This window comes from Mauremys reevesii, linkage group 6, assembly GCF_016161935.1.
Source record: "Mauremys reevesii isolate NIE-2019 linkage group 6, ASM1616193v1, whole genome shotgun sequence".
Classification (NCBI taxonomy): Eukaryota; Metazoa; Chordata; order Testudines; family Geoemydidae; genus Mauremys; species Mauremys reevesii.
The window spans coordinates 88231183-88256822 of record NC_052628.1 but is presented as its reverse complement, the minus strand read 5'-3'; the positions used below and the strand labels follow the sequence as shown (position 1 = coordinate 88256822).

The following is a 25640-nucleotide window of genomic DNA, read 5'->3' as shown; positions in this document are numbered from 1 at the left end:
TTTTAACTTTGCCAGTTTCCATAGCTAGTGGGGAATGTAGCTTCTCAAAGTTAAAATTGGTAAAAACATATCTGCATTCAACAATGGTGCAAGAGAGACTTGTTGGACTTGCCAAAATGTCAATAGACCATGAAATAGCTGGAAAATTGGATCTAAAAGAACTAGTGACTGAATTTTCAAAACTTAAAGCAAGAAAAGTCATGTTTTAAGAGCACAGAGTGTTTTTTATTCAGAGTGTTTTGTAAATACAGGTTAAAGTTCATTGAAGAGTTTTCTTATTTCTTTCTATATTGATGTGGTGGTAATGGCAGTTAAATCATGGATGATTTTGGATTTGTAATAATAAAAATTATAATTAACATTTTTAATGCATTTTTATTTGAAATCGGATTGAAATATCATTTAGCTGTCATGTACAAATCTATTCTAAAAAATTCCATGTCTCTATTTTATCTGATCTCAGAAACATTGGCTGGACAGACGGATGGACAAACCGAATAATTAAGCCTCTGTTTAAAAAAAAAAGATGCTTAAAAAACATTAAAAGGAAAAAAGGGGCAAAATGTTTCCCAGTTTACCAAAAACCTCAGCCTAGATCTGCCCTTGGGGTTTGGGGGTGGTGGGCGCCAATTGCATGGTTCGCCTAGCGCACCAGTTGCTAACAACTAGTCTAGGGCCACCCCTGGACTGAAATGATGCTGACTGAAGGTGTTACATTGTTTGATGCCTAAAGAAAAAATCTTTTCCACTTGAGGTCACAGAACTTACAAACGGATTGCTTTCTAGAGTTTAACAGGATATGTTGTACCATTTCTTTAGACAAGCTAGAGACCTACAGCTCATGCTGGCAAGCGTAGAGACTGAGGGGCTAGGTGAAAGATCCAGTTGTCCTACTGAGATAACGTATCTGTAGTCACAAGGAAACAATGATATACTTCTTTAGAGACGTGAAGGAGATCCGAAAATCATTGCTCCAGCATGGGCAAAACAGTAATCAGAATTATTCTGGAACTATCTTGCTTTATCTTCTGTATCACTCTATGGATTAGAGTAAATGGAGAAAAGATGTAAAATAGAAAAATCCCCCAGTCAAGTAGGAACACATCTGAAATGGACAGGCTGTGTGCTCCTGCTCTGAAGCATTTAGCATTGTAACTGCAAACAGATCACTATCCAGATGACTCTTAAAGGCAAAGACTTTCTCTGTCAGAGGTAGTTTAGGTGGGTAGCTGCTTCTGGACCTGCTGAGTTGATCCACCAGTGTGTTGCCTTCTGCTGTTAGGTGAAGTGCTATAAAATAAATGTTATGATTAGGACCCTAGCAAATTCACGTCTGTGAAAAACGTCACAGACCATGAAATCTGATCTCCCCCATGAAATCTGGCTATTGTAGGAGTGGGACAGGGCTGGGGATGCCCCAACTGGGGGCTCCTAACATGCTCCAGGCTCCAGCAGCTAGTCCCAGCCCAGGCTGGGGAAGGATGGGACTTCCTCTTCCCTTGCAGGGGCCGTTCCCGGAGCCCGGTTAGACTCACCTCCAGGAACATCTCCTGGCTGCAGGAATGTCCATGGCTGCTGGCTGAGAGCCCAGTTCTGAAGGCAGCACAGAAGCGAGGGTGGCTGTCAGCCCCCGAACTGGGCAAAGAGGCCACAGCTCCAGCTGTCAGCCCCCAACTGTGGGGGAGGGGGGTCGGAGGCTGCTGGGAACATCTGGACATATGGAAACCATGCCACCCATATGCTGCGAACCTCACTTCTGCGCTGCTGCTGGCAGTGGCACTGGCTTTAGTTGGGCGCCCTGGCAGCAACCGCTGTTCTCTGGCTGTCCAGCTCTGAATGCAGTGATCCAGACAGCAGCAGCGTAGAAGTAAGGGTGGCAATCCCATAGCCCTCTACAATAGCCTTGTGACCCCACACCCCATGACCTTCTTTTGGGTCAGGACCCCCATGGTCACAATACCATGAAATTTTAGATGTAAACATCTGAAACCATGAAATTGACCATTTTAAAAATCCTGTGACTGTGAAATTGACCCAAATGGACCATGAACTTGGTAGGATCCTAGTTATAATGGATGCACCAGCCCCTAAACAGGTGTAAGGAATAACCTCTTCCCTACTTGTTCACATGATATCTAGATGTCGATTTAGTATCTTTCATCTGTGAGGATGTCATCAGATTTTAGTACTGAACAACCCATCTCCCTTAAAACAGATCACAGAACTGAAGAAGATTGTCTCTTCTCCATCACCAAGTTTCTGTCTGTCAGATCTGAGGACCGCTCAGAGAGGAGGAAGATGGATATCAGCCACTACTATTAATGCTGTCTTTGGATCCAGTGATGGTGTCAGAATTGGAGCAGGGGACAGATCTAGCATCACAGGCCTGGAAAATACCAGATTTGAGGAAATACTCAGCCACGCAACACTGGGCTTTGAAGTGGAACCCGAAACTGACTTGAATCTCAAAGTTAGAACCACAGAGGGTACATCAGTATCAGACAGATCTGGTAAATCTGATGACTGGCATCTGGCACTGCTAACAGTGGCAATCTTCTCCCTCAACCTCTTCTTCTTCAAAACCAATATAGCTGGAACCTACATAGCTTTAAGTTCCTTGACAGGCTAACAGTCTTTTCCATCCCCAGTGCCTTTAGAGCCATGACATCTTTGTTCCAAGACTCAAACTGGCACTGACAAATATCCCGACGACTGATATTCAGGCAGGTCCTTAAAGATAGCCATCTTCTCCCAGAGATGGAGCTGATACTTACATATCACAGCTTGATTTGAGACTCTGATGCCTACACTGGATGAGAAGATCTTCCTGCCCAAAGTATCCAGCTTCTTGCCTTTCCTGTCAGATTGGGTATAATACATCTTGCCTCCTTTTACCCATTGGACAGCTGCAGCTGCCACCACAGAGTTGGAAGTAGGATTTGTGTGAAATAGAAAGAAACTCTTGTAGTACAGCTGGTAAACACGATTAGCCTTCTTAGACACATGATTCAACTAGATCCTTTTGGTAAGAGCCCTTCCAATACTAGTTTTGTGATCTTGGAATTAGGGATGCTCAGAATATCAAAAACAGGATGAGAGGTCTCTTCTAGCTAGTGTCTCCAAAAGTAAAAGATGTTATAGAGGCAAGCTCATGAATGGCAACTTCAGAAAGAGAAGATTTTGCAGCAACTCCTATGTTGTCATTTGGTAACCAGGTTCTAAGTCAATGTCCTGGAATTCTACTTCTCCTATACGATCTTCTTCTGAAAACATATCTTGCATCACCATAGGGAAGTGATCTCTATATCCTGGTGTTATAGGCTGATCTATGAATGTTTAACTATTTGTTTCAACATGTTTCCAGGTACCAAAGTTAGGCTGTCTGGTCTAGAACTCCCTGGATCCTCTGTGTTCCCCTTTTTAAAGGTAGGTCTATGTTTGCTCTCATTCAGTCCTCTGGGACCTCACCTGTCCATCTGTGAGTCCTTGAAGATAACTGCTAATGGTTCCAAGATTGCTTCAGCTATTTCCTTAATGCTCCCTAGGATGAATTTTACCAGAGCCTGCTGACTTGAACACAAACTTATCTAAATATTTATTTAACTTGTTCTTTTCCTAATTTGGCTTGCATTCCTTCCCCCAAACACCTAGTATGGGCATCAGAGGCAGGAAATATGACAGGACAAGAGGCACATCTCTTAAAGTCTAGCTGTTTTCCTTTCATATCCACCATGGGATCTGGGAGCCTGCACCAGGGGCAGAACCAAATGGATCTTTACAAATTTAAATAAAAATATTTTGGAGTAAAACAAAGCAATTATACTGTACTAATCCTAATTAACTATGACTAAAAACTAGCTAAAGGCATGGTGTTGCTTGAAGAGGTGGATCTGAGTCAGATCTGGAGAGACTCCAGTCAGTCTGGCACTGCAGTTGGAAGGGAACTAAGGGAGGCAAAGCACCACGTTCCCGTTTATAGGTTCTCTCTCAGAATGTTCAAGAAAAGTGAAGGGACAGGCAGAAGGAGGCAAGAGAGTGCTCCAATGGGCTACAAACCGTTTTATTGTCCAAGCTGCACCGCTGGCACACCCCAAGAGTGAGAATGCATAGAGGTCACTCAAAGAAGTGCTATTATCCCCATTTTACACAACTGAGGTATCTCAGACTTGCCCAAGGTCATATACAGGGAGTCTGGAGCTGAGCAGGGAATTGAATGCTGATCTCTGAAGTCCCAGTCTAGCATTTTAACCACTCAACCATCCTTCTTCTCCAAGTAAAGTAAGTAAAACTAAAAGCAAGCATACGTTTTATACTTGTGACTTATAAAATACACAAATGGACCCCATATCTCTTTCTCAGAAAAGAAACCAAAGGTCTTGCACGCTTCGTATCATAACGGTATGCTTTTAACATAAATCAAACTATTATGTCCCTATGCTTTTCATGTCTATGTATTTGCATTGGTTTTGTCATTATTACTTGCTTTCTTTCAAGCAGACAGATTTTCAATCAATTAGGAATGAGGGGAAAAAAAATGTTATTTTAGCAATCCAAAATCCATATTCTTTTCTCTGTAATTTGCAGAGCTGGCATAGAGCTAGAACATCTTACACAACTGAAGAAGATCTTTTAGAATATTTTACCTTTGTTGTTTCCACACTAAGAGAAGTGCAAATGGCAACCCTTTTTCAAAATTTATTTCTAAACTCCACAGTGTTAAGAATGATATATTTAGGATTTTAAAAAAATAAAGCACTGAAACATTGCTGTTTCTTATAAAGAAGAACCTAGCTGTCAATCATTCTCCCTCTTGCAGCACAAATATACTTTGCAGCTTTCACTTGTCACTCCCATTATATGTAATATAGGCAGCTTAGCACTAAATCAATTTAAAGAAATGCAGAAGTTAAATACATACATTATTATGATGATGACAGAAAAGGCAATGAATGTCTTGCGGCTCCATTTGCTTTCTTTGTTAAGGAAGAAAAAGCTAATTATCTGCAGCTGTCAACCATGAAGACCTAGACCTATTTAAGTCAACATTAGCCTTGGACAAACTAAAACATTTTTCATATTTTACCCTGATTGTTTTTTCTTCTTGGAAAACAGAATTTCATTATAAAATATTAATCATCCTGTAGAACAGTGAAGCAGAAATACTTGAGACATAAAAACTATAGATTTGTATCCTTTTTCAAAAACAATTCATTGTAATATTTCAAAGACACTGATGTCCAAAATATACTTATAATATTAATTCTGTAATTAGGATAACCAAAATATAGACAGATGTAAAGCCTCTCAATGCAAAGTAATGTTTAAAAAATAATCTAAATTCATAAAACCGTTGGTTGCAAAAATATACTTTATGGATGATTAGAAGAAGCACCTCTGTTCAATTATTAAATAAAGCAAAGGTTGCAATGTGCATTGGGAAAAGAAAAACTGAAAATTGAAACTGCAATGATAAAATGAAAGTCTGCTTAAGCTCTGACATGTACGCTGAATACTTTCTCTTACTAAACTGCAGAGACATTGAGCAAAGAAATAACTTTTACTGTACCCTCTTTAAAACATTTTCCCCGCTCCATGAAATCCAACATCATCACCTTGCTTGTTAAACCCAAACCAGAATATGCAAAAACTCTGTAACTGCACTTATACTATTCATCCATTACCCAACAACAAACAGCCAGAAAATTTCACAGAAGGGGTAAACTTCTAGGCTGAATGTATTTTTATTGGTTGTTCAATGAGGACATTCAGCTTATTTCAGGACGTAACAACAGTTTGTACTTACAGCTCACCTTTAAGGCTCACATTTAGAGTTCAGGTTATTGCGTCATATATTTTCAATACAAATTAAAGATAAAATTTTAGCTTTAAATATGAATTTTCTTTCTAAAACAAAACAAATCTAATAAGGGGAAAGCTCCTTCAATGAATCTGTGTCAGGTGCCCTGACTGAGACTTACTGTGCTTGATAGAGAGATCACTCATGATGAAAACTTTCTATAGCTATAGTAGGATTAGAAAAATCAAGGTCATATTTGATTGGTTATTATATATGCTTCTGCTGCATTTATTTTATGTATTAGCTGACCTACAAATAGTATTAGTAGCAATAGACACAAAATATCTTTTGACCGTGCTTCCTACAGCTTATTCTCTCCCTTGACTTTGGGTTCCTTGCCCCTTAAAAAACAAAGCTTTATTTTGGTGTTCCATCCACATCTGCTTTAGAGACTGAAAATTGTTGACACTCAGAGTAATCATTCCTTAATATTTCCTGTTCTGTGTTGCTGCTATGGCCAATCCTTTTTTAAAATTATTATTATTTTTAATTGTGGATGCCCCTTATGTACATAGACCTGATGGATAGACGACTACTTTCTGCCTGTATCAACTCTGTTGCAGCAGACTGCCTATTTGAGTCTCTATTATTGCCTTTTGGAAGGCTGAAACTTCTTAGAACCATAGGGTTAGAAGGGACTGCCAAGGTCATTTAGTCTAACCTCCTACCAAGATGAAGGATTTGTTGTATCTAAACTATCCAAGACAGATGGCTATCCAGCCTCCTTCTGAAAACATCCAGTGAAGGAGCTTCTTGTTTTTCTTATTTATGTATGTAGACTACTGATGTAAAATTTGTGTGCCTTCATATATAGATTTCTTGAAAACTATCAAGCCAACATATCCACTCTTAGCTCAAGAAAGCTGATGCTGTTGTGCTTCTCTGACTCTAACCATTTCTCTGGAAATGAGAAATAATTTTACTAGAGGGGCAGAGATTCACCTTACCCTTTAACTCTCCCTGTTTCCCAGTTTCCTTCCTGCTCCCCAGATCCCAGTTCCAGTGTATGTACAGTTGTACAGTGCAGCATACTCAGAGTCTGCTCCCACTCCCTTATTCCTTCCTGATGTCGGCTTTCTTCTCTCCACTTCCAACAGCTCCCCTTAAACAGTCCATTTCCCTCACAGATATCTTCCCTCTTCAACTCCCTCTCCCCTTCATTAAGCCAACAAAGGCTGTGGGGGGCAAAGATGCAATTCTTAGCTCAGGACAATTTATCAATTTGTCAATTACTTTGGATTTGAATATGAATGTTCATTCATTTGGCTAATTTAAAATGATACTTCTCATTTTGTCAATGCACATTAAGCAGACTTTGCCAAAAGTTAGCTGAAGTGAGAAAGCCTTATAGTTGATTTCGGACCTGGTTCAGTGCATTGGTGTTGTCTTTCTATAATGTGATGCACATTAATGTATCAAACTTCAAAGCCATTTTCCATCTCATGTGTATCAAAAAATCTAAATATTTTTGTACTGGAATTCCAAAAATGCACAGAAAGGCAATTAAAATCTTAAACTATAACAGATAAAATGAAAATCCCAAAATTAGCAGCAGGAATTTTTAAAACTGGCATTATATAAGTCTGTATCAATGGCCCGAGTAGCAGGTACACCAGTTGGTGATGGATAATGAAACACAGGATTATGGGCATAAATAGAACATAAAAACTGAGGATGAACTTTGATATTTATGCAAATCATTATCTTGATCTTTGAACCATCTGCGGATATATACTGACCCAAGCAGTAGACTGGGATAGAATGCTCTGAAGAAATTTGAGCACATTTTGACTCCCATCAAAACTCTTTTCCCTGATTATATGTTTCAACAGAACAGATTCAACTCCTGTTGGACCGATTACTTTACATGGGAGTCAGGAGAGGTATTATTATATACTGATACATTTGATTTCTGGAAGGGAGGGTTGAATGGGTGAGCAAAAGCTTTACTCCAAGCTTTAATGCCTGCAGTATATTTTCTTTGATCACATTTTGAACTTAATTCTTAAATTATCTTGACAAACAAACTGATGAAACTTGTAAACCTTAATTAAAGACTGCTATTGATTCTTTTTATAGGGAGGACCCAAGAGAGTACGCAATGGGAGAGTAAAGAAATATGTGCTTACAAAAAGTTCACGTGTAATTAAGATTGTTTCAAATCATCACATGCAGATCAGTAAGAAGCAAAGATCCAATCATCAACAGCCATTCTTGTAATTTTTATAGCTATCAGCATGACCGATTCAGTAAGTTAGAGCCTATTACAGAAATGCCTACATAAGTTTGAATGATCAGCTTTCTGTTAATGTTACCATAGCATATAAAATGCTAGCAATAATTTCATTATACTCCAAATTTGAAAATAAAAAAGAGCATAAAACAGCAGCAGAATATACCAAATCAGGACAGAGGACAATGAGAATACAAAGAAAAAGTCATCTTCAGTAAAAGCAGCAAGATGCCATTCTGGAATGAAAATAAATTAGCCCACAAGGTGGCAGAGAAGAGACAGCAAAAATAAAACATAAAAACTCACACCTGAGTCTGTCATAGTTACAGGTGAGTCTCTCTCTTTACTATTTCTTCATGCACAGAAAGTTGTCAGATACACTAAATTTCTGACTGGGTAAGTGCACTGTTCACTTCTAAAATGTGTTGCTTATGTAAAAGTCTAAAAGACAGAAAGCATCTTTATCCTGTATTTTCTGGAGGACCCTTACCTTTCTGGGGGTGGTCTGAGCCCCACTCCCTAATTGCTTCATGTGATCTGGGGAGGGGAGATCACTGGCCTTCTGGGAGCATCTGAGCCCCCCAATGTGCCCACCAGAATCTATAGGACCCTGCCCACCCTGCCTCTCTCATGTATGCCAAGTTCTGGGGGTCTTAACTTTCTGGGAATGTCTGAGCCCCTCTCCCTCCAGTCTTCCCCCATCATGTGGGACAGGATTGGGGAAGCCTTGTCCCTCTGAGGGTATGTCTTCACTAGCAACATTAAAGCGCTGCCGCAGCAGCACTTTAACATGGTTGTGTAGTCGCGGCACCAGCGCTGAGGAAAAAAAAACACCTCCATGAGGGGAGTAGCTCCCAGTGCTGGCAGCGCGGCTCCCAGTGCTGGTGCACTGTCTACACTGCCACTTTACGGCACTGAAACTTGCAGCACTCCGGGGGTGTTTTTTTACACCCCTGAGCGAGAAAGTTGCAGCGCTGTAAAGTGCCACTGTAGACAAGCCCTGAGTGAGGGCCTTAGATCAGGCAAGTTCAGAGCATGGACCAAGGCAAGAGCACACTGAGAAGGGGTGAGGAGCTGAGAATGTGTATGATTGACATATATCAAAAACTCTCCAACACTGGGGAGGTGAGAAGGGAACACCCACTGACGTTAATGGAGCAGTTCACATGTCTCAGAGCTATTGTTTCAGGCAGTATTTAAGTCCAAACTCTTTCAGCTGAGACCATCTCATTGAGATGAATGGGTCATTTAACACTTCTCTGAATGCTATGCTGCTGATGGATGTATGGAAACCCTCCCCTCCGTTCTCTCTCTCATTTCAGACATTATTATACTCCTGGGGGGATTCTGCATGACTGCGCACCCACAGAAAGTGCCTCCTCCCCCACAGATTTCTTGTGTTTCCCTGCAGAAAACAGCAGGGAAGCAAAGGGAAGCCGCATGGGGAGGTAGGGCGATGGGAGATCATGGGTGCACTTTTTGGGGGGGAGGATTGCCCCCCTCCAGACAGAGGTGAGGCATGGGGGTGCACATGGGGTTATATGCCACTGCCCCCCCCCCCTCATTCTGCAAGTGCAGAGCTGCCCAGCTGAAGGAGGCTGTGTCTGGGCTTCACTGACTCTGCAGCTGAACGCCGTTTCCTGGGTCCTAGTGCCAGTCATGCTCCCCTACTTTGTGCTGGGTGCCTTCCTGTTTTCTATTCCATGCAACAGTGAGTGCTCGCAGTGGGACTGGGTAAGGGAGGGTGAGGAAAATGGGGGAAGGGAGGGTGACGAGGTGGGGGGAAGAGGCAGTGGGGAGGAAGGGGAGATGGAATATGTCAGGGGGAGGGAAAATGTGGGATTGAGCATCCTCTCAGTAGCAGCTGGGGCTTCCCCATTAAGCAGGCTCATCGACCCCTCACTCTGACAACCCCTACTCCACTACACCTGGATCCTTCCAATGAGCCCCCAACATATCAAGCCCCACTCCCCCAGCACCTGGACCCTCCACTGAGACCCCCACACCCAGTTCCCCCCTCCCCCTCTGAGCCCCAATCACCTTCACCTAGAGAGTCCCATTGCCCCAGAACCCCCCAATGAGCTTCTGGGCATCTAGATCTCTCACTGAGGTGCCCTCACCCAGATTGCCCCGCACATAAACCTCTGACCCCACACCTGGATCCCCTCACACTGAGCCCTTCCACACTTGGATCCTGCTGGGCTGAGCCTGCCCACCCTCACTTAATGCACCTGGCGCAGAGGGGCAGGGCCCCGGAGTGTTTCTGGGGCAAGCCCAGCCCTTGCACCTCATTGCCAAGTCTCTGTACCAGGGGAGGTGGGGGCTTCTGGGTGCTCTCCTACCTCAATGCAGCCAGTGGCTTGTGCTCCCCACTGCCATGCTGGAGCCACATTTATTTATTGATAAATACAATTTGCAGAATTTTAAAATATTGTGCACATAATTTTTAATTTTTTGGCACAGAATTCCCTCAGGAGCAATATTATAATGCTCTCCTCTAGCTAAGGTTGGAAAGCCTTTAAGTGATATTTAAAGGACGACTCTAAGTGCTGTAAAATCCACATGCTTATACAAATTGTCTTGTCATTTGCCAAGCCTCATGGCAGCATAGGGTAGGGTTAATTAGCCAAATGTGGAGGCATCTGAGCCAGGGGTTCCCAAGAGAGAGACTCCAGAAATAAGAGCATTTAATTATCTTCCCAGATTCTAGTAACTTCAGAAACAAACCCTGGGCAGAAATCTGAGAATGAACTGTTAACATCTGCAAAAATCTGCTTCCATCAAGATTTTATTGGGGCGGGGGGGAGTTGTTTTGTTTTGTTAAGAAAATAAATTACACATGCAAATGCTCACTAGGAGAGAAGGGATGATTGGAGTACAAAAGTAGGTGGCAAAAGGCAGAGGGGCTTGGGTCTCCAATGAGGGATCCAGAAGGGGCTAAATTATGTGAATGGGTGGTAAGGAAGGGAAGAGGGGTTGTGTGAGGTCAGGTAAGGCAGAGAGGGGAGGAACTAGAAGAGGAGAAGACAGGAGGGGTTAAAGAATTAGAGCGGTAGCAGAAATTGTTGTGGGTTTATGAGTGACATGGGCTGTCACTGAAATCTCCTCTTCCGTGTGTGCATACTAGGATCTGGGAGAGTCCTCCCCCTCTGCGAGGGTCTGAGCCCCTCTCCCTGCATGCTGTCTTTTCTAGGATCTGGGGAACACCCTCTTTGGGTATCCTAGCCCATCTCCCTCCAAGCTGGAATCTGGCATGGGGCTAATGAAGGTAACAGAAATTTAAACATCTGAAATCCAGAGAGTAAGTAGTTAAGATACACGTCACCCTGGTGTGAGATAACGGGGCTCACCAGAGTGTGCAGGGGAAGAGCCTGGATTGGAGGAGGGGTGGACTGGACCTGGGCAAGCCTGGCTGAAGCAGGGGCAAGAATCACATCTGGAGTGAGGGGCCAGCTCAGTGTGCAGCTCGGGCTATGCTTAATGCAGCAGCAAGATAGGGCAGCTGCAGGAGACAGCAAGGAGTAATATCTTATAGGTTAATGGCTTCTATAGCCCTAATTCATGGCTTTATGGGGCAGGAAGGAGTAGGGGAGCTGGACATTTTGGAGGGCAGGCTACATATCGTAGGGAACGGAGAAGGAGAGAGACACACCAGTCTTCTCTCACATGCTTATAGTTACTGCAACAACCATGTAATAAAACTGTCAAGGTTTTTGGACATAGACCATGGATGAGATTTCTCCCACCCTGTTAAGCAACTATACATTGCAATGCATGGCCATTATCCCCATTCCAGTATAACAAAATGTACAGGAAGGGGGAGGAGCACAGAGAAAACATATAGTAATTGTGTGGCTTAGAAGTGGAAACACCTTTGGCTTGGAACTATTCTTAGCTCTGCCACTGGCCTGCTGGGTGACGATGGGGCAAGTAATTTCAGCTCTCTACGCCTCAGTTTCCCATCTGTAAAATGCAGATGATGGTGTAAAGTTCTATGAGATCTACTGCTGAAAAAGCTATATAAAAGTTAGCTCATCTGATTATTACCTAGCCACATTAGCATATCAGATACAAATTTGGATGAGAATTCATAGAATCATAGAATATCAGGGTTAGAAGGGACCTTAGGAGGTCATCTAGTCCAACCCCCTGCTCAAAGCAGGACCAATCCCCAGAAATATTTTTGCCCCAAATGGCCCCCCTCAAGGATTGAACACACAACCCTGGGTTTAGCAGGCCAATGCTCAAGCCACTGAGCTATCCCTCCTCCCCACATTACAGCTATCTAAATGACCAACAAGCATTTTTCCTTCTGTTTGAAAACCTAGTAAATTAAATGGCAAAAAAGTTTATTAATGCAAAGTTAACATGACCAGTAATAGTTCATGCTCTTCCAGAACATCCAGTTCAGCAAAACTCAAATATTTGAAAACCAAGAAATCCAGAGTTACAGTTAATGTCCACACAGCATTAACTCTGCCCTCTTTGGGTGCCCACAACACACATACACTCTGTCTTTTCATTATGATGCATAGGTGCTACTTGCCCTAAAACACTGAGCCTACTCCTCTGACAGAATACCACACTTTTTAATCCAGAGACCGCTTTCATATCTCATCTCACTACTGATAATACCCATGGCAAGAAGCCCTAGTGCAGGGGTGGCCAACCTGAGCCACAGAAGGCGCCTGAATTTACCAATGTACATTGCCAAAGAGCCACAGTAATACATCAGCAGCCCCCCATCTACTCCCCCACTCTGCTCCCAGCACCTACCACCCACCGACAGCCCCGCCAATCGGCACTTCCCCCTCCCTCCCCGCACCTCCCCATCAGCTGTTTTGTGGCATGCAGGAGGCTTGGGGGAGGGGGAGAGGCACGGCAGGCTCAGGGGACGGTGTGGAAAGGGGTGGAGTGGGGGCAGGGAGTGTGACAGAGCCAGGGGTTGAGCAGTGAGCACCCCCCAGCACATTGGAAAGTTGGCATCTGTAGCTCCAGCCCCGGAGTCGGTGCCTATACAAGGAGCCGCATATTAACTTCTGAAGTGTCGTATGTGGCTCCGGAGCCACAGGCTGGCCACCCCTGACCTAGTGCCATGCTACTGATACAACCTACACAATTTTGTATTGAAATGATGCAGAGTAGAACCTCAAAATACACATCCATCTCCTTCTTTTGATAGCACATGAGAAGGGACTCAGGCCCAGATCTCCTCATATCACAATCAAAGTTCTATGGTGCTCCTCAAACTAATCCCCAGATCTTTTTATATCAAAATCACAGCTCTTCCAAGCTGCTCCAAAATATTTCGCCACCATTGAATACAGATACAACTAACACAGTCAATGCAGCTGAAGTGCAGGTAGATAATTCCTAGTGAATATTGCCAGCTCCTGGGGGCAGAGTTAAGGCTGCATAGGTGTTTACCTCAACTCCGTATTTTCTGGTTTTCAGAAGACTGAGTTTTCCTGAACTCAATGTCCTGGAATGGAACAAATTATCACCAGGCAACCTTAATGCCACATGAACAAAGTTTGTTTTACCATTTATTATTTGTATTTCACTAGTGCCTAAATCAGGGGTGGGCAAACTACAGCCCACGGGCCAGATCCGGCCCATCAGGCTTTGGATTTGGCCCATGGATTGCCATCCCCATGACACCGCAGGCTCCGTGCCGCTCCTGAAAGCAGCCGGCACCACGTCTCCGCAGCCCCCATAGGGCACCCTCCATAGGCACCCTCGCCTGCTGGCACCGCCCCCCCCACAGCTCCCATTGGCCAGGAACAGGGAACCACAGCCAATGGGAGCTGCGGAGGGATACCCACAGACGAGGGCAGTGCGTGGAGTCCTCTGCCCCCCCTCTCCCCCAGGGACATGGTGCTGGCCGCTTCTGGGAGCGGCGTGGTGCGATGGGGAGTCAGGGCAGGCAGGCGGGGAGCCTGTCTTAGCCCTCCTGCGTGCCACTGCCATCCCGGAACTGCTCCTGGTAAGCAGTGCCGGGCCAGAGCCCGCATCCCTTCTGCACCCCGCACCTGCAACCCCCACCGCACCCCTCCTGCACCCCAACCCCCTGCCCTGAGCCTCCTAACACATCCCTCCTTCATCTCAACCCCCTGCCCTGATCCCCCTGCCGCATCCCGCACCCTCCCACACCCCAACCCCCTACCCTGAGCCCCCTCCTGCACCCTGCATCCCAACTCCTGCCCAGAGCCCCTTTGTACATCTCGCACCCCTCCTGCGCCCCAATCCCTTGCCCTGAGCCCCTTCCTGCACACTTCACCCTCTCCCACACCCTGCACTCCCCTCCTGCACCCCAACCCCCTGCCCCAGCCCTACATTCATGGCCCTGCATGCAATTTCCCCACCCAGATGTGGTCCTCGAGCCAAAAAGTTTGCCCACCCCTGGCCTAAATGTTACAATCAGGATCAGGGTACCATTGTGCCAAGCACTGCACAAACCCAAAATATGAAATGGTCCCTGATCAGATGTAGTTACAATCTAAAAAGATAATACAGACCAGCACCAACAGGCAGACAACAAACAAGTATAATTTTAAAACATAAAAACCTTGGTAATTATTGTTTGGTTATGTTTCTTAATTCCCTAACCTTTCCCCTACTCGCTACATAGTTGTCCTATTATACAGGTGAGTAGACTTTGCATTTCTTCACCTTCAAGTCAAAAATAATCAACCAAAAAGGTTAATCTTAAAAAAATATATCTTACCCTCTCCAAGAAATAGCAGCTCTCCTCCAACTTCCTCCTCCTCAGAAAACTGAGCAAAATTGAATTATGCAGCATGCCCTCATCAACAGATTTGGGCTATTTCGGAGTAAAGAAGTGAGGGAGTGAATTTCAGCGTCAAGCCCCAACATGGACAACTCCTTGCCAGCTGCCCCTCCCTTTTAAACCGAGGAAGTTCCTGAGCTATCATATCCACTGATCGTAATTTATTTTGTACGTTATCTAAAGCAGAGGTTCTCAAATGGTGGTCCACAAGCTCCATTCAGGTGGCCTGCGGATAGTTCCCTCTAAGGTTCCCATGCAGGTATGGCTCCACTAATTAGGTACCTGGACCCTGGAGAAGACCCACATGTAATGTGAGGTAGTGGCCTGGGGAGGAATAGGGGGCAGGTGGGAGGGCGCAGTGGGGTGAGAAGAGGAGATGGGGGGAATTTGGACATACAGGGCTGCGGCAGCCAGAGAAAGAGACCACTTTCCCCAGCTCCAGAGTTGCGGCTGCCCAGGAGAGATGGCCCTCCTTCCCAGCTCCGGGGCTGCCACGGTGCGGGAGAGAGGGCACATCCATCACATCAGAAAGGTAAGACTAGTGATATTAAAATATGAGTTGTGTGCTTTTATTTTTAGAACAAAAAAAGTTAATTATTATTAAGGGTTTTTTTTATATATAGCGCTTTTATCCAAAGCGCTTTATAATAGTTAGCTAACAGTACAAACATCATTTGGAAAGGTCATTAAGTGGTCTGCCTAGACCCTCAGCAATTTTCAAGTGGTCCACGAAAAAAAAAGTTTGAGAACCACAGATCTAAAGTGCTAAGCATTGTAGTAACTAAGTGCTATAACTTGGCAATAGCACATGGAGAGAGTCTCCCAAACAAGCAGGCTTTAATCATGTAGGGCTTAAAGTGTCAAAGACCAGACTTCAAATTCTTAGGAACCCACAGGTAGCAAGTGCAGATCCCGAGAACATGTAACATACTAATAGTGAAATGCTCCACTCATCAAAAGTATGCCCCTTTTAACACAGGACTCTAAGGAAAAGATGCATCAAACACCCCTTTCCTTAGCGCCAACTGATGATCTACTGTATCTTCTGTTAGGAGTACTATTCGTATCTAGCAGTTTACAGTTTTGTGTGCATACCTATATGAAATTAGTTGCAAGTCTCATTCCTTGGCCAGTTTCTTATACCTATTGATAGAGAGAGCATTACTTACACAGAACTTCGGGCCATTCAACAAATGCCTCATTTGGATTAGAATCCTGATTTTGTCCTGGTGCTTAGCTCATTGTTGGGTGATGCAATTGTGACATCAGATATTACTTAGTCAATCATACAGCACAGCTCACATTAGGATTTACACATTACAATTCCCTTGGTTAACATGCCACAGAAATATTAGGGTTTTTTATTATTACAAATAAATCATTAATAAAATGCTTTTTGATAGGGGCACATCAACCGAAAATAAAAAAAAGAAGTGTTTTGAATGAGACCTCACTAATTCAAACCAGGTAAGAACAGCAAAAATAGTTTCCTGAATACAGAGACAGCTGGCTAGAGAGCATGTCCTTCTGCATTTGTCCCTTTGTCCTGGGAAACTTCTTGATTATTAACCAAACTGCCAACAACATTTTAACTTATCAGTCAACTCCAACAGTATCTTTGGGGATCAGAGTTTAAAAACATAGATCTAGACCTCTACATATTCTTCAGGGAGGTTAGAGGGGAACAAAACACAAGTTACAAAAATGCCACGCAACAAGATCCCAAGAACCACAGCCACCCACCCAGGCACAAAATGAACATTACTGAGGGAGATATTTATTGGACTTGTAAAGATTCAGACTGTTCACGCTGACACGACTTTAACCAGTTCATTTAAAATCTCATTGACCTATCAATACACCTGTGTTTTTCCATCACTTTTTACGAGAGAGATTTAGATATCATATTATACATCATCTATTATAAAAGCTAATTGTAAAATTCCAGTAGGATGGACGCAGTGGCTTTTTCATGTCTAATGACTATAATTTCATGATGGACAACTACCGTGGAAAATATCAAAGTAGAGTAATTTGCAAGAGCAAGAAAATAGTTCACTTAATGTTATCAATTTCAAGAGATGACTATAAAGCAGCAATTAAATTACTCATTGGTAATTATGCATCCTTGAAGATATCATTTGACTGGATTCTCTTAGGTCACAGCTGAATAGTGAGAGACAGGCCAGACCCTTAATTTAGTGGTTAGGGCACTAGTTTAGGATGGGGAGACCCAGCCAGGTTCAATTCTCTGCTCCACCACAGATGTCATATGTGGCCAGGAGTAAAAATCACTTAGCATCTCTAAGCCTCAGGTTTCCATCTGTAAAGTGCAGATGATAGCACTTCCCTACCTCACAAGGGGATTGTGAAGATAAACACATTAAAGATTGTGAGGTGTTCAGGTACTACAGTGATGTAGTAAGTATCTAAAATAGATACAGATTAGATATCAAAGATTTTTGGACCTCCCAATCATTGGCTTTTCAGCCTCATTCTGGAACATATTGAGTCCCAACAGTTTGGACGACATTGTCTTTGGACGACATTTAGAAATTATAACAGCCCATACATGGTTATATAGTCCCAAGGTGTATACAAGACAGAGATAACTATGTTATCCATTCTATAGAGGTATTATGGAGGATGCTTGCTAGTAATTCTGTTGGTTATTTCCTCTCTCAAACTTTGATATCGCTTTTGATGGAAGATATTCAATTGTTAGTATAATCCATCCAGATAAGAGGTGAAGATTGCAAAAGGAAACAACATCCCCCACAAAGAACATTTTAAACCACAAGTGTCTGAGAAACCACAGACCGCAGTAAAGCTTCTTTTCTTGTTAAATTTTGTAAGTATGGGAGTATAACCAACATCCAGAAGAGGTTTCAATTAAAATAACCAAATGTTTATGCAAGAATCTTTTTTAAAAAAAAAAAAGTAGTAAGTAGAGAACTGATCTGTCAGGAACCACCAGTCTCAAACCCAGGCCCCTGAGGCTGCCAAGCAGGAATCTTATACTCAACACCTTCATGCACTGACAAGGGAACTACTACTAATACCCAACACCTGCTGATTCAGCTGTGTCAGATGACTGACAGCATATGCTGATTGGGCACCACTGGATATAAAGCTTCCTGTTCCTGTCCCCACACCCTGTCTGAGCATCTAGTCACTAGGCCTGCTACTGCCTAGACCTCGGAGATAAAGTCCCTGCTTTCTCAACTAGTTCCGGCTCCTTGCTCTTGCTATTTCATATCTTTCTTGTTCCTACTACCATGCTTCGTCCCTGTTCCTCTCACCACACCTTTTTCTTGGTTCCTGATTCCTTGCCCTGACCTCAGTGGCTCACTTTGGCTGTGACCATTGGCATGATCACAACCCCAACTCTACTCCTGGCATCAACCACTAGGTCAGACTGCCCTTATTATGGCCCCTGTTGTGATCTGAGAAACTGAAAGCAATGAAAAGGCGACCGTAGATCTTGAAAACTGAGCATCAGCACATAATGATGTTTGCTGCCCTGAATAAAGATAAGAAAGCCCTTCTTATTGCCTTAGAAAATAAAGACATATTTTAAAAAATTACAATTTTGGGAGTCCTCATGAACACTGGGATATAGGAATACCGTTGTTTTTTTTTTAAACTCTAAGGTTGTGTTCATAATAACACAAAGTTAAATTGTTTTCAAAATATGCTAATATGGCTTAACCTGCACAATCATTTTAAGTTACCCAATTTTTACAACTGTGATAGAAAATCCTCACGACCCTTCAGAAACAAGTCTGGATATGCTTTTTAATTCAGGGAATCACGGGACACAATAAGGTATCCATTGTCCTGCTTGCATTGAAGTGCACTCATTACTGGAAGTCTTTTTTTCTCTGTCTTCACAGAGTAGTAAAATAAAGTATAAACAAAAAGTATGTCTACACTACCTGCCAGATCGGCAGGCAGCGATCGATCCAGCGGGGATTGATTTATCGCATCTAGTCTAGATGTGATAAATCGACCCCGGAGCCCTCTCCTGTCGACTCCTGTACTCCAGCACCATGAGAGGCGCAAGCAGAGATGATGGGGGAGCAACAGCTGTTGACTCACCAGGGTGAAGACACCACGGTAAGTCAATCTAAGTCCGTCGACTTCAGCTTCGTGAATAACTTAGATCGATTCCCCCTGCAGTGTAGACCAGGGCTAAGAATACATCTACACTGTAGCTGTAAGCATGCTTCCCGGAGCGGATAAACAGACACGCATTAGCTCTGCTTGATCTAGCACGATAGTGCAGGTGGTGGCCACCTGAATATGTATCCAGGGATCCAGGCAGGTTTGTACTAAAGCAGCTAGCCTGGGCTGCTGTACATCAGAAGCTAATCCAATCACACTGTGTTGCTAATCAAATCACTGTGCAATTCCGGTGTTGTTTTGCTGTGTGGTCGCTCTCACTCGAGCTAAGCTAACTCCGGTGCAGTAACTGGAGTGTACTAACTCATGCTAACTGTTGCAGTGAAGACAAGCCCTACATGACTGCAGTTCAAATATCATAGGTGAACATACTTGTGGTATCACACATTCAGCTATATATATACTTTTGTATTTATTTGACTGTGCAAACAGAGCATTTACTTCCTGCTTTGAACCATGTTGCAAGTGCTTATTTTATTAGAATAATGATGTGCATTATGGGAGACTAATACAATTTTTCTGCAAGACCTATTCATAGTACAACTAAACTGTGTACAACAGAATTGTGTTAAAACTTACATTTGTAGGACTTTAACACATCTGTAAAATGTTATTTTTAAATTGTAACACGAACTATGTTGACCACTTTTAAACTATTATTTTTCTTAATATAGTTGAAAATTTGAAGCATGTATAGTACCTGATTGACTACTGGATCTATAATGAGTTATGTTTTTTGTAAGATTATTTGAATTTCATTTGCTAGCTTACTTCAATTGAAGATTTCTTCAGTTTATGTAATCAGTAAGTACAGTTTTAGTAATCATTAAGGACACTAAGCAAACAAAATAGTTAAAAAGGAACACCAACTTAAAATACTGCATTTTTGTGATTTTTTTAATCTATCAGTACAAGAAGCATTTAAGATTATATAACTGAAAGAGATTAGAGAAAAAAAGGTGAAATTATTTTTCCTTATCCATAATTTCACTTTCTCTGAAGTGTGTACCCACTGTTGTCAGTCTTGTATTGGTCTTCTGCCTTTATTCCTCAAGCATAAGAGGTAGTATATGAGGTTCCTCTCGTGATTGAGAAATCTTGAACTAAAAATAAATCGATAGAAGTGTGACTTTTAATTTGACGATATCTCTTAAATTCCCCGCTAGCCTGCATAAGGAAATACAGTCACATTCAGACACTAGGCATTTTACCATAGCTGAGGAAATACAAAGAACTAAGGTCTATTTTAGAAAAATCATTACTCAAACATTACCAAGGCAGAAAGCTTTTTATTTAAAACTAAGAGTCCTTCCATTTTTTTTCTCTCTCTCACTCTTCAGATAGAAGGTTTATACTAGGATGGATATCCCTATGCATATCCAATCAATGAAATACAACAGAGAATAAAATGCACAAAGTAGGTTCTGATAGACTACACTTTGGAGAAGATAAAATTAAATGTAATGGAAACTTACTTTACCTTTCTATCCTCATGAGTACCTGTTGCTCCAGAGACTTTGAACTGATGGGGAGGGAAAAAAAAAGTAACAAATATCCTCCAACAAAGGGCAGAAAGAGGAAAACTATTCCAAAACCAAATAAAGCTCTGAACCTTTTTGCTCCTTCAAAAATTAATAAGTGTCTTTGATGAGAGATACCAAGAGAAGATTGGGGGACTTTTCATCCAAAAGTGAATAAGACAAAAACTTCTATTTGGCTAAGCACTACAAAAGGTGCACCAAGATGATATACAACAGATCTTATCATGAGATATCTTTGCTATTCTGCCCAATAGTGAGAGGCAACCATATGAAACAATGACCAGGTTGCTGCCTTATAAATGTTCAAGTTGAACTCATGAGCCAGAAGCTTCTTGAGATCTGGTTCAATAGGCCACCACTCTACTTGGGGACACTATGTTAGCCAATCATTTATGTATGTATGTATGTATAATCAAATACAACTGGATATCCAAGAGGAGATCCTTTGGGAGGACACTGGACAGCCTTTCATTCTCTTTGCAGTCCTGATGAATTGTGGTGAATAATGGATAATGGCACAGAGTACACTTCTAAAGTTTGAGGATGATACCGAGCTGGGAAGGGTTGCATGTGCTTTGGAGGGCAGGACTAGAATTCAAAATTATCTTGACAAACTGGAGAAATGGACTGAAATAAATAGGATAAAATTCAATAGGACAAATTAAAAAATGATTAAAGATGTAGAAAACATGATCTATGAGGAAAGACTGAAAAAACTGGGTTTGTTTAGTTTGGCAAAGAGAAGAATGAGGGGGGACATGAAAACAGTCTTCAAATATGGAAACGGTTGTTATAAAGAGGAGGGTGATAAATTGTTCTTCTCCACTGAGAACAGGACAAAAAGTAATGAGCTTAAACTGCAGCAAGGGAAAACATTAGAAAAAACTTCCCAACTGTAAAGGTAGTTAAGCACTGAAACAAATAATCTAGGGAAGTTGTGGAATCTCTCTCATTGGAGGTTAAGAACAGGTTAGACGAACATCTCTCAGGGATGGTCTATATCAGGGTGGGCAAACTTTTTCGAGGGCCACATTGGGGTTGCAAACCTGTATGGAGGGCCAGGTAGGGAAGGTTGTGCCTCCCCAAACAGCCTGGCCTCCACCCCCTCCCACCTCCCACCCCCTGACTGCCCCCCTCAGAACCTCCGACCCATCCAACCCCCACTGCTTGTCCCCTAACTGCCCCCTCCCAGCACCCCTGCCCCTAACCACCCCTAGAACCCCACCACCTGTCCAACCCCTGCTCCCAGTCCCCTGACTGCCCCAACCTCTATCCACACCCCCGCCCCCTGACAGGCCCCCCGGGACCCTACACCGATCCAACCCCCCCCCGTTCCCCATCCCCTGACTGTCCCCTCCCTGCCCCCAGAACCTCTGCCCCATCCAACAGCTCCCTGTCCCCTGACTTCTCCTACCTCGAAACCTCCCACCCCTTATCCAACTCCCTACCTCCTTACCATGATGCTCAGAGCAGCATATTTGGCAGCCCCGCCGCCTGGCTAGAGCTAGACATGCTGCCACTCTGCTCGGCAGGAGTGCGCCGCTCCGCTGCCCAGAGTGCTGTCCACATGGCGGCATGGCTGCAGGGGATGGGGGACAGCTGGGGAGGGGTTGGGGGCTAGCCTCCCTGGCCAGGAACTCAAGGGCCAGGCAGGACGGTCCCGCGGGCCGCATGTGGCCCACGGGCCATAGTTTGCCCACCTCTGGTCTATATAATACTTAGTCCTCCCTCGGTGCAGGGGACTGGACTTGATGACCTACCGAGGACCCAGCAAGTCATATGTTTCTGTGATGCTTTGAACAGTTGCATTGAAGACCAACGTGGTTTAATTTGAAGTAGGTAAAAAGCCAAAGCTCTTCTAATGTCTAAAGTACAGAGTGTTTCCTCATTATGAGTATAACACTTTGGAAAGTAGGTCAGTAAATAGATTGCTTGGTTAATATGAAAACAGAAAACTATTTTAGTAAAACTTCAAGTAAGGGTGAAAGTAAAATTTGTCTCTACAGAAGACCATATGCAGGGATTCTGACACTAGAGGTCGCAATTCCCCCACTCTCCTGGCCAAGGTAAGAGCAACCATAAGAGCCACTTTCACTGAAAAGCACAGCAGGGAACAGGTTGCCAACAGCTCAAAGTAGGGGACATATCAACTTTGCTAAAACTAGATTCAAATTCCATGGAGGGACAGCCTCCTGAACTTGTGGTTATAGCCTATCTAGACCTTTCAAAAATCTGATAAACATATGATTGGAAAAAAGAGTGAGTGATTATCAACAGCAGGGTGGAAAGCCAAGATAGCTGCTGTTTGTACTTTGATGGAACTAATGGCTAACTTTTGTTGTTTCAGGAACAGGAGACAGTCCAATACATGCTGGATATGAGCCCAGGCCAGGGAAACATCTTTCTGTCGGTACCAGACGGAATCTTTTCCATTTAAAGTCAGGTAAGTACTCCTAGGCAAATGACTTTCCACTATTTAGAAGCATTTCCTGTACTCCCTTAAAACAAGCCCCCTATCAAAGATGTCAGCCATGAAATATCCAGAAAAAAATAATCTCAAAAATGGAATTTCAATTAAGATAAGCAGATATTCCCTTTAATCATTACATTCCTTACCAATCACAATTCTAGTTCTTGGTTAAAATAAATCTCGTCACACCCTATGCATTTCCAAATATGTATCAACGTCCATTCTGTTCTACAAAATGTCTGCCTGCATACAACACTACAGGGTTTGAGTCCCAATGCTTTAAGTTTAGTAACCTCAGCAAAAGTTCTCTCTCTCTCTCTCAAAGATATTCACAATATAATCTAAATAGACATGCGTTCATATTGAGTTGTAATCCAGAAGACCCTCTTCTTCTAGCATGCTTCAAACTGTGGAGGTTACCTAAACATACGTACCATCACTCGAAGTAGTGGACATTGCTTACTGTAACTGGCGGTTCTTTGAGATGCATGGTCCCTATCTGTACTCCACACATGGGGTACGCATTCACGCAAATCTGGAAATTCTTCAAAGCAGCATCATTGGCTCACACACACAGTAGCTCTCCTTGTACTCCCAACCGAGAATTTAAGAGGCAGTGCGGTTCCTTTTTTTACCACAAATCCAATAGGATCCAAAGCAGAGGGAATGGAGGGCAGGTAGTAGAATCCAGATAGGGTCCACACATCTCAAAGAACCTCCAGTTACAGTAAGCAACATCCACTACTTCGTGTGATGGTATGTATGCGTATTCCATACGTAGATGATTGGCAAGCAATGTTCAGACTGGAGGCATGTGCAAGAAAGCTGGTATTAAAGATGTTTCCAATTCCGCCAACACCATTACTGCATCCATAGCCTACACGTGTACTACAATGTAGTGCATCATGAACATGTGGATCAAGCTTCAGGCGGCCACTCTGCAGATGTGCTGCAGAGGAACATCTGATAGGGATACCAAGGAAGCAGCTTGTGCTCACGTGGAGTGAGCTATGACACCCCCAGAGGATGTTTGCTATCTTGTAGCACTCGAAGGCTATGTATACATTGCACTTTTGTCAGTCAAAGGTGTGAAAAACACACATGCATAACCAACAAAATTTTTAATGACAAAAAGCGCTGGTGTGAACAGTGCTTTGTCCGCAAGAGACACTCTTCCGCCAACAAAGCTACCGCCCCTCATTGGGGGTGGTTTTATTTTGTCAGCAAGAGAGCTCTCTCCTGTCAACAAAGAGCAGCAGCAAGGCATTAGCAGCACAGCTGTGCCACTGTAAACTGTGCAGTGTAGACATAGCATAAGATGCATCACAAGACCCACTGGGAGGATATGGCTTGTCCACATGATCTCTCTGCTATGATGATAAAGAGTCTCGGTTTCCTAATCGGCTTTTCAGGTAGAAGGTGAGTACATGCCTGTCACTGAGGGAGTGAAATCTCTTGTCTTCAGAGGAAGCATGGGGTTTTGGGAAAAATACAGGAAGTATTCATTTGATTGATGTGGAACTCTGAAACAATCCTGGAGAGAAACTTGGGGTGGTGTTGAAGAGAAACCTTTTCCTTTTGAAACACGGTATAAGGAGAGTCCTCCATGACGGCTCGGAGCTTGCTGACCCACCTATCTGAGGTGAGAGCTACCAAGAATGCCCTTTGTGGACAGGTGGGCCATGGTACAAGTTGCCGTGGGTTTGAAAGGCAAACTAGTGAGTTTGGACAGGACAAGGTTAAGGTCTCATTGATGGATAGGTTTAAGCACTGGTGGAAAGGTCCTGATTAGGTTTTTCTTGACTCATACTGTAGCTGGGTGACTAAAGACGGAGCATCCTTCTACAAGAGGGAAGAAGACACTGATGGCTGCCTGGTATACTCTTAGCAAACTAAGAGAGACCTGAAGTCTTCAGGGACTGGAGATAGTCTAGAACAACTGGGATGCTTAAAGTATCTAGAGAATGTTGGTGTAATTGTGCCATGCTGAAAAGTGTCTCCAGTTGGCAGGATAGCAAGTTCTAGTAGACTCGTCCCTACTTTGGTTAAGAATCACCTGAACAGGGGCTAAACATGGACATTCTATTTCCGAAGCCCATCCAAAAACCAGGCCCTGAGGTTGGATCCCAGAATGGGATGCTTGGTCTCTCCCTCTCCCCAACCCCTACCCCATCCTGGGTTAGGAGACCCGGGAATAGGCAGACCCTGATTGGTAGGCATGCAGACATTGTTGCAAGTTCCATGAACCAGAACTGTTTGGGCTAGTGGGGTGCTAGGAGAATGATGTTGGCTTTTTTGTGATGCATCTTCCCTACGATCTGTGAAAGCAGGGAAGTGAGAGGAAAGGCATATTGAGGCCATTAATCCAGAATATCAGCAGATCACTGCCTTGGGAGTCACAACTATGGCTCTCCTGAAGCAATATAGGGAGAGACTTCTGTTCATTTGGGACACAAAGAGGTCCCGTAGTGGTGCATCCCACTGTGTAAATATCTCACTTATGATGTGTTGCGAACCTCCCACTGACAGTCTATCAAGAAACTTCTGCTTAATTTCTCTTTCAG

At 43.3% G+C, this 25640-nt stretch overlaps 1 protein-coding gene and 1 long non-coding RNA gene across 3 annotated transcripts in view; one reads left to right on the top strand and one right to left on the bottom strand.

Annotated features, from left to right (window-relative positions):
• The window catches only part of LOC120407878, a 70293-nt gene extending 62553 nt beyond the window's left edge, over positions 1 to 7740 (top strand). For both annotated transcript variants that reach the window (XR_005600296.1, XR_005600297.1), the window contains one exon: positions 7690 to 7740. This is a non-coding gene — a long non-coding RNA (uncharacterized LOC120407878). The remainder of the gene's footprint in view (positions 1 to 7689) is intronic.
• Positions 1 to 16110, bottom strand: part of RFX3 (regulatory factor X3) — a 162766-nt gene extending 146656 nt beyond the window's left edge. The window contains exons 1-2 of the mRNA XM_039544162.1: positions 16050 to 16110; positions 5979 to 6021 (exon numbers count right to left, since the gene is read on the bottom strand). Of these exons, the coding sequence (XP_039400096.1) occupies positions 5979 to 6003 (25 nt within the window). The 5' untranslated portion in view covers positions 6004 to 6021; positions 16050 to 16110. The remainder of the gene's footprint in view (positions 1 to 5978; positions 6022 to 16049) is intronic.
• Positions 16111 to 25640: the final 9530 nt, after the last annotated feature.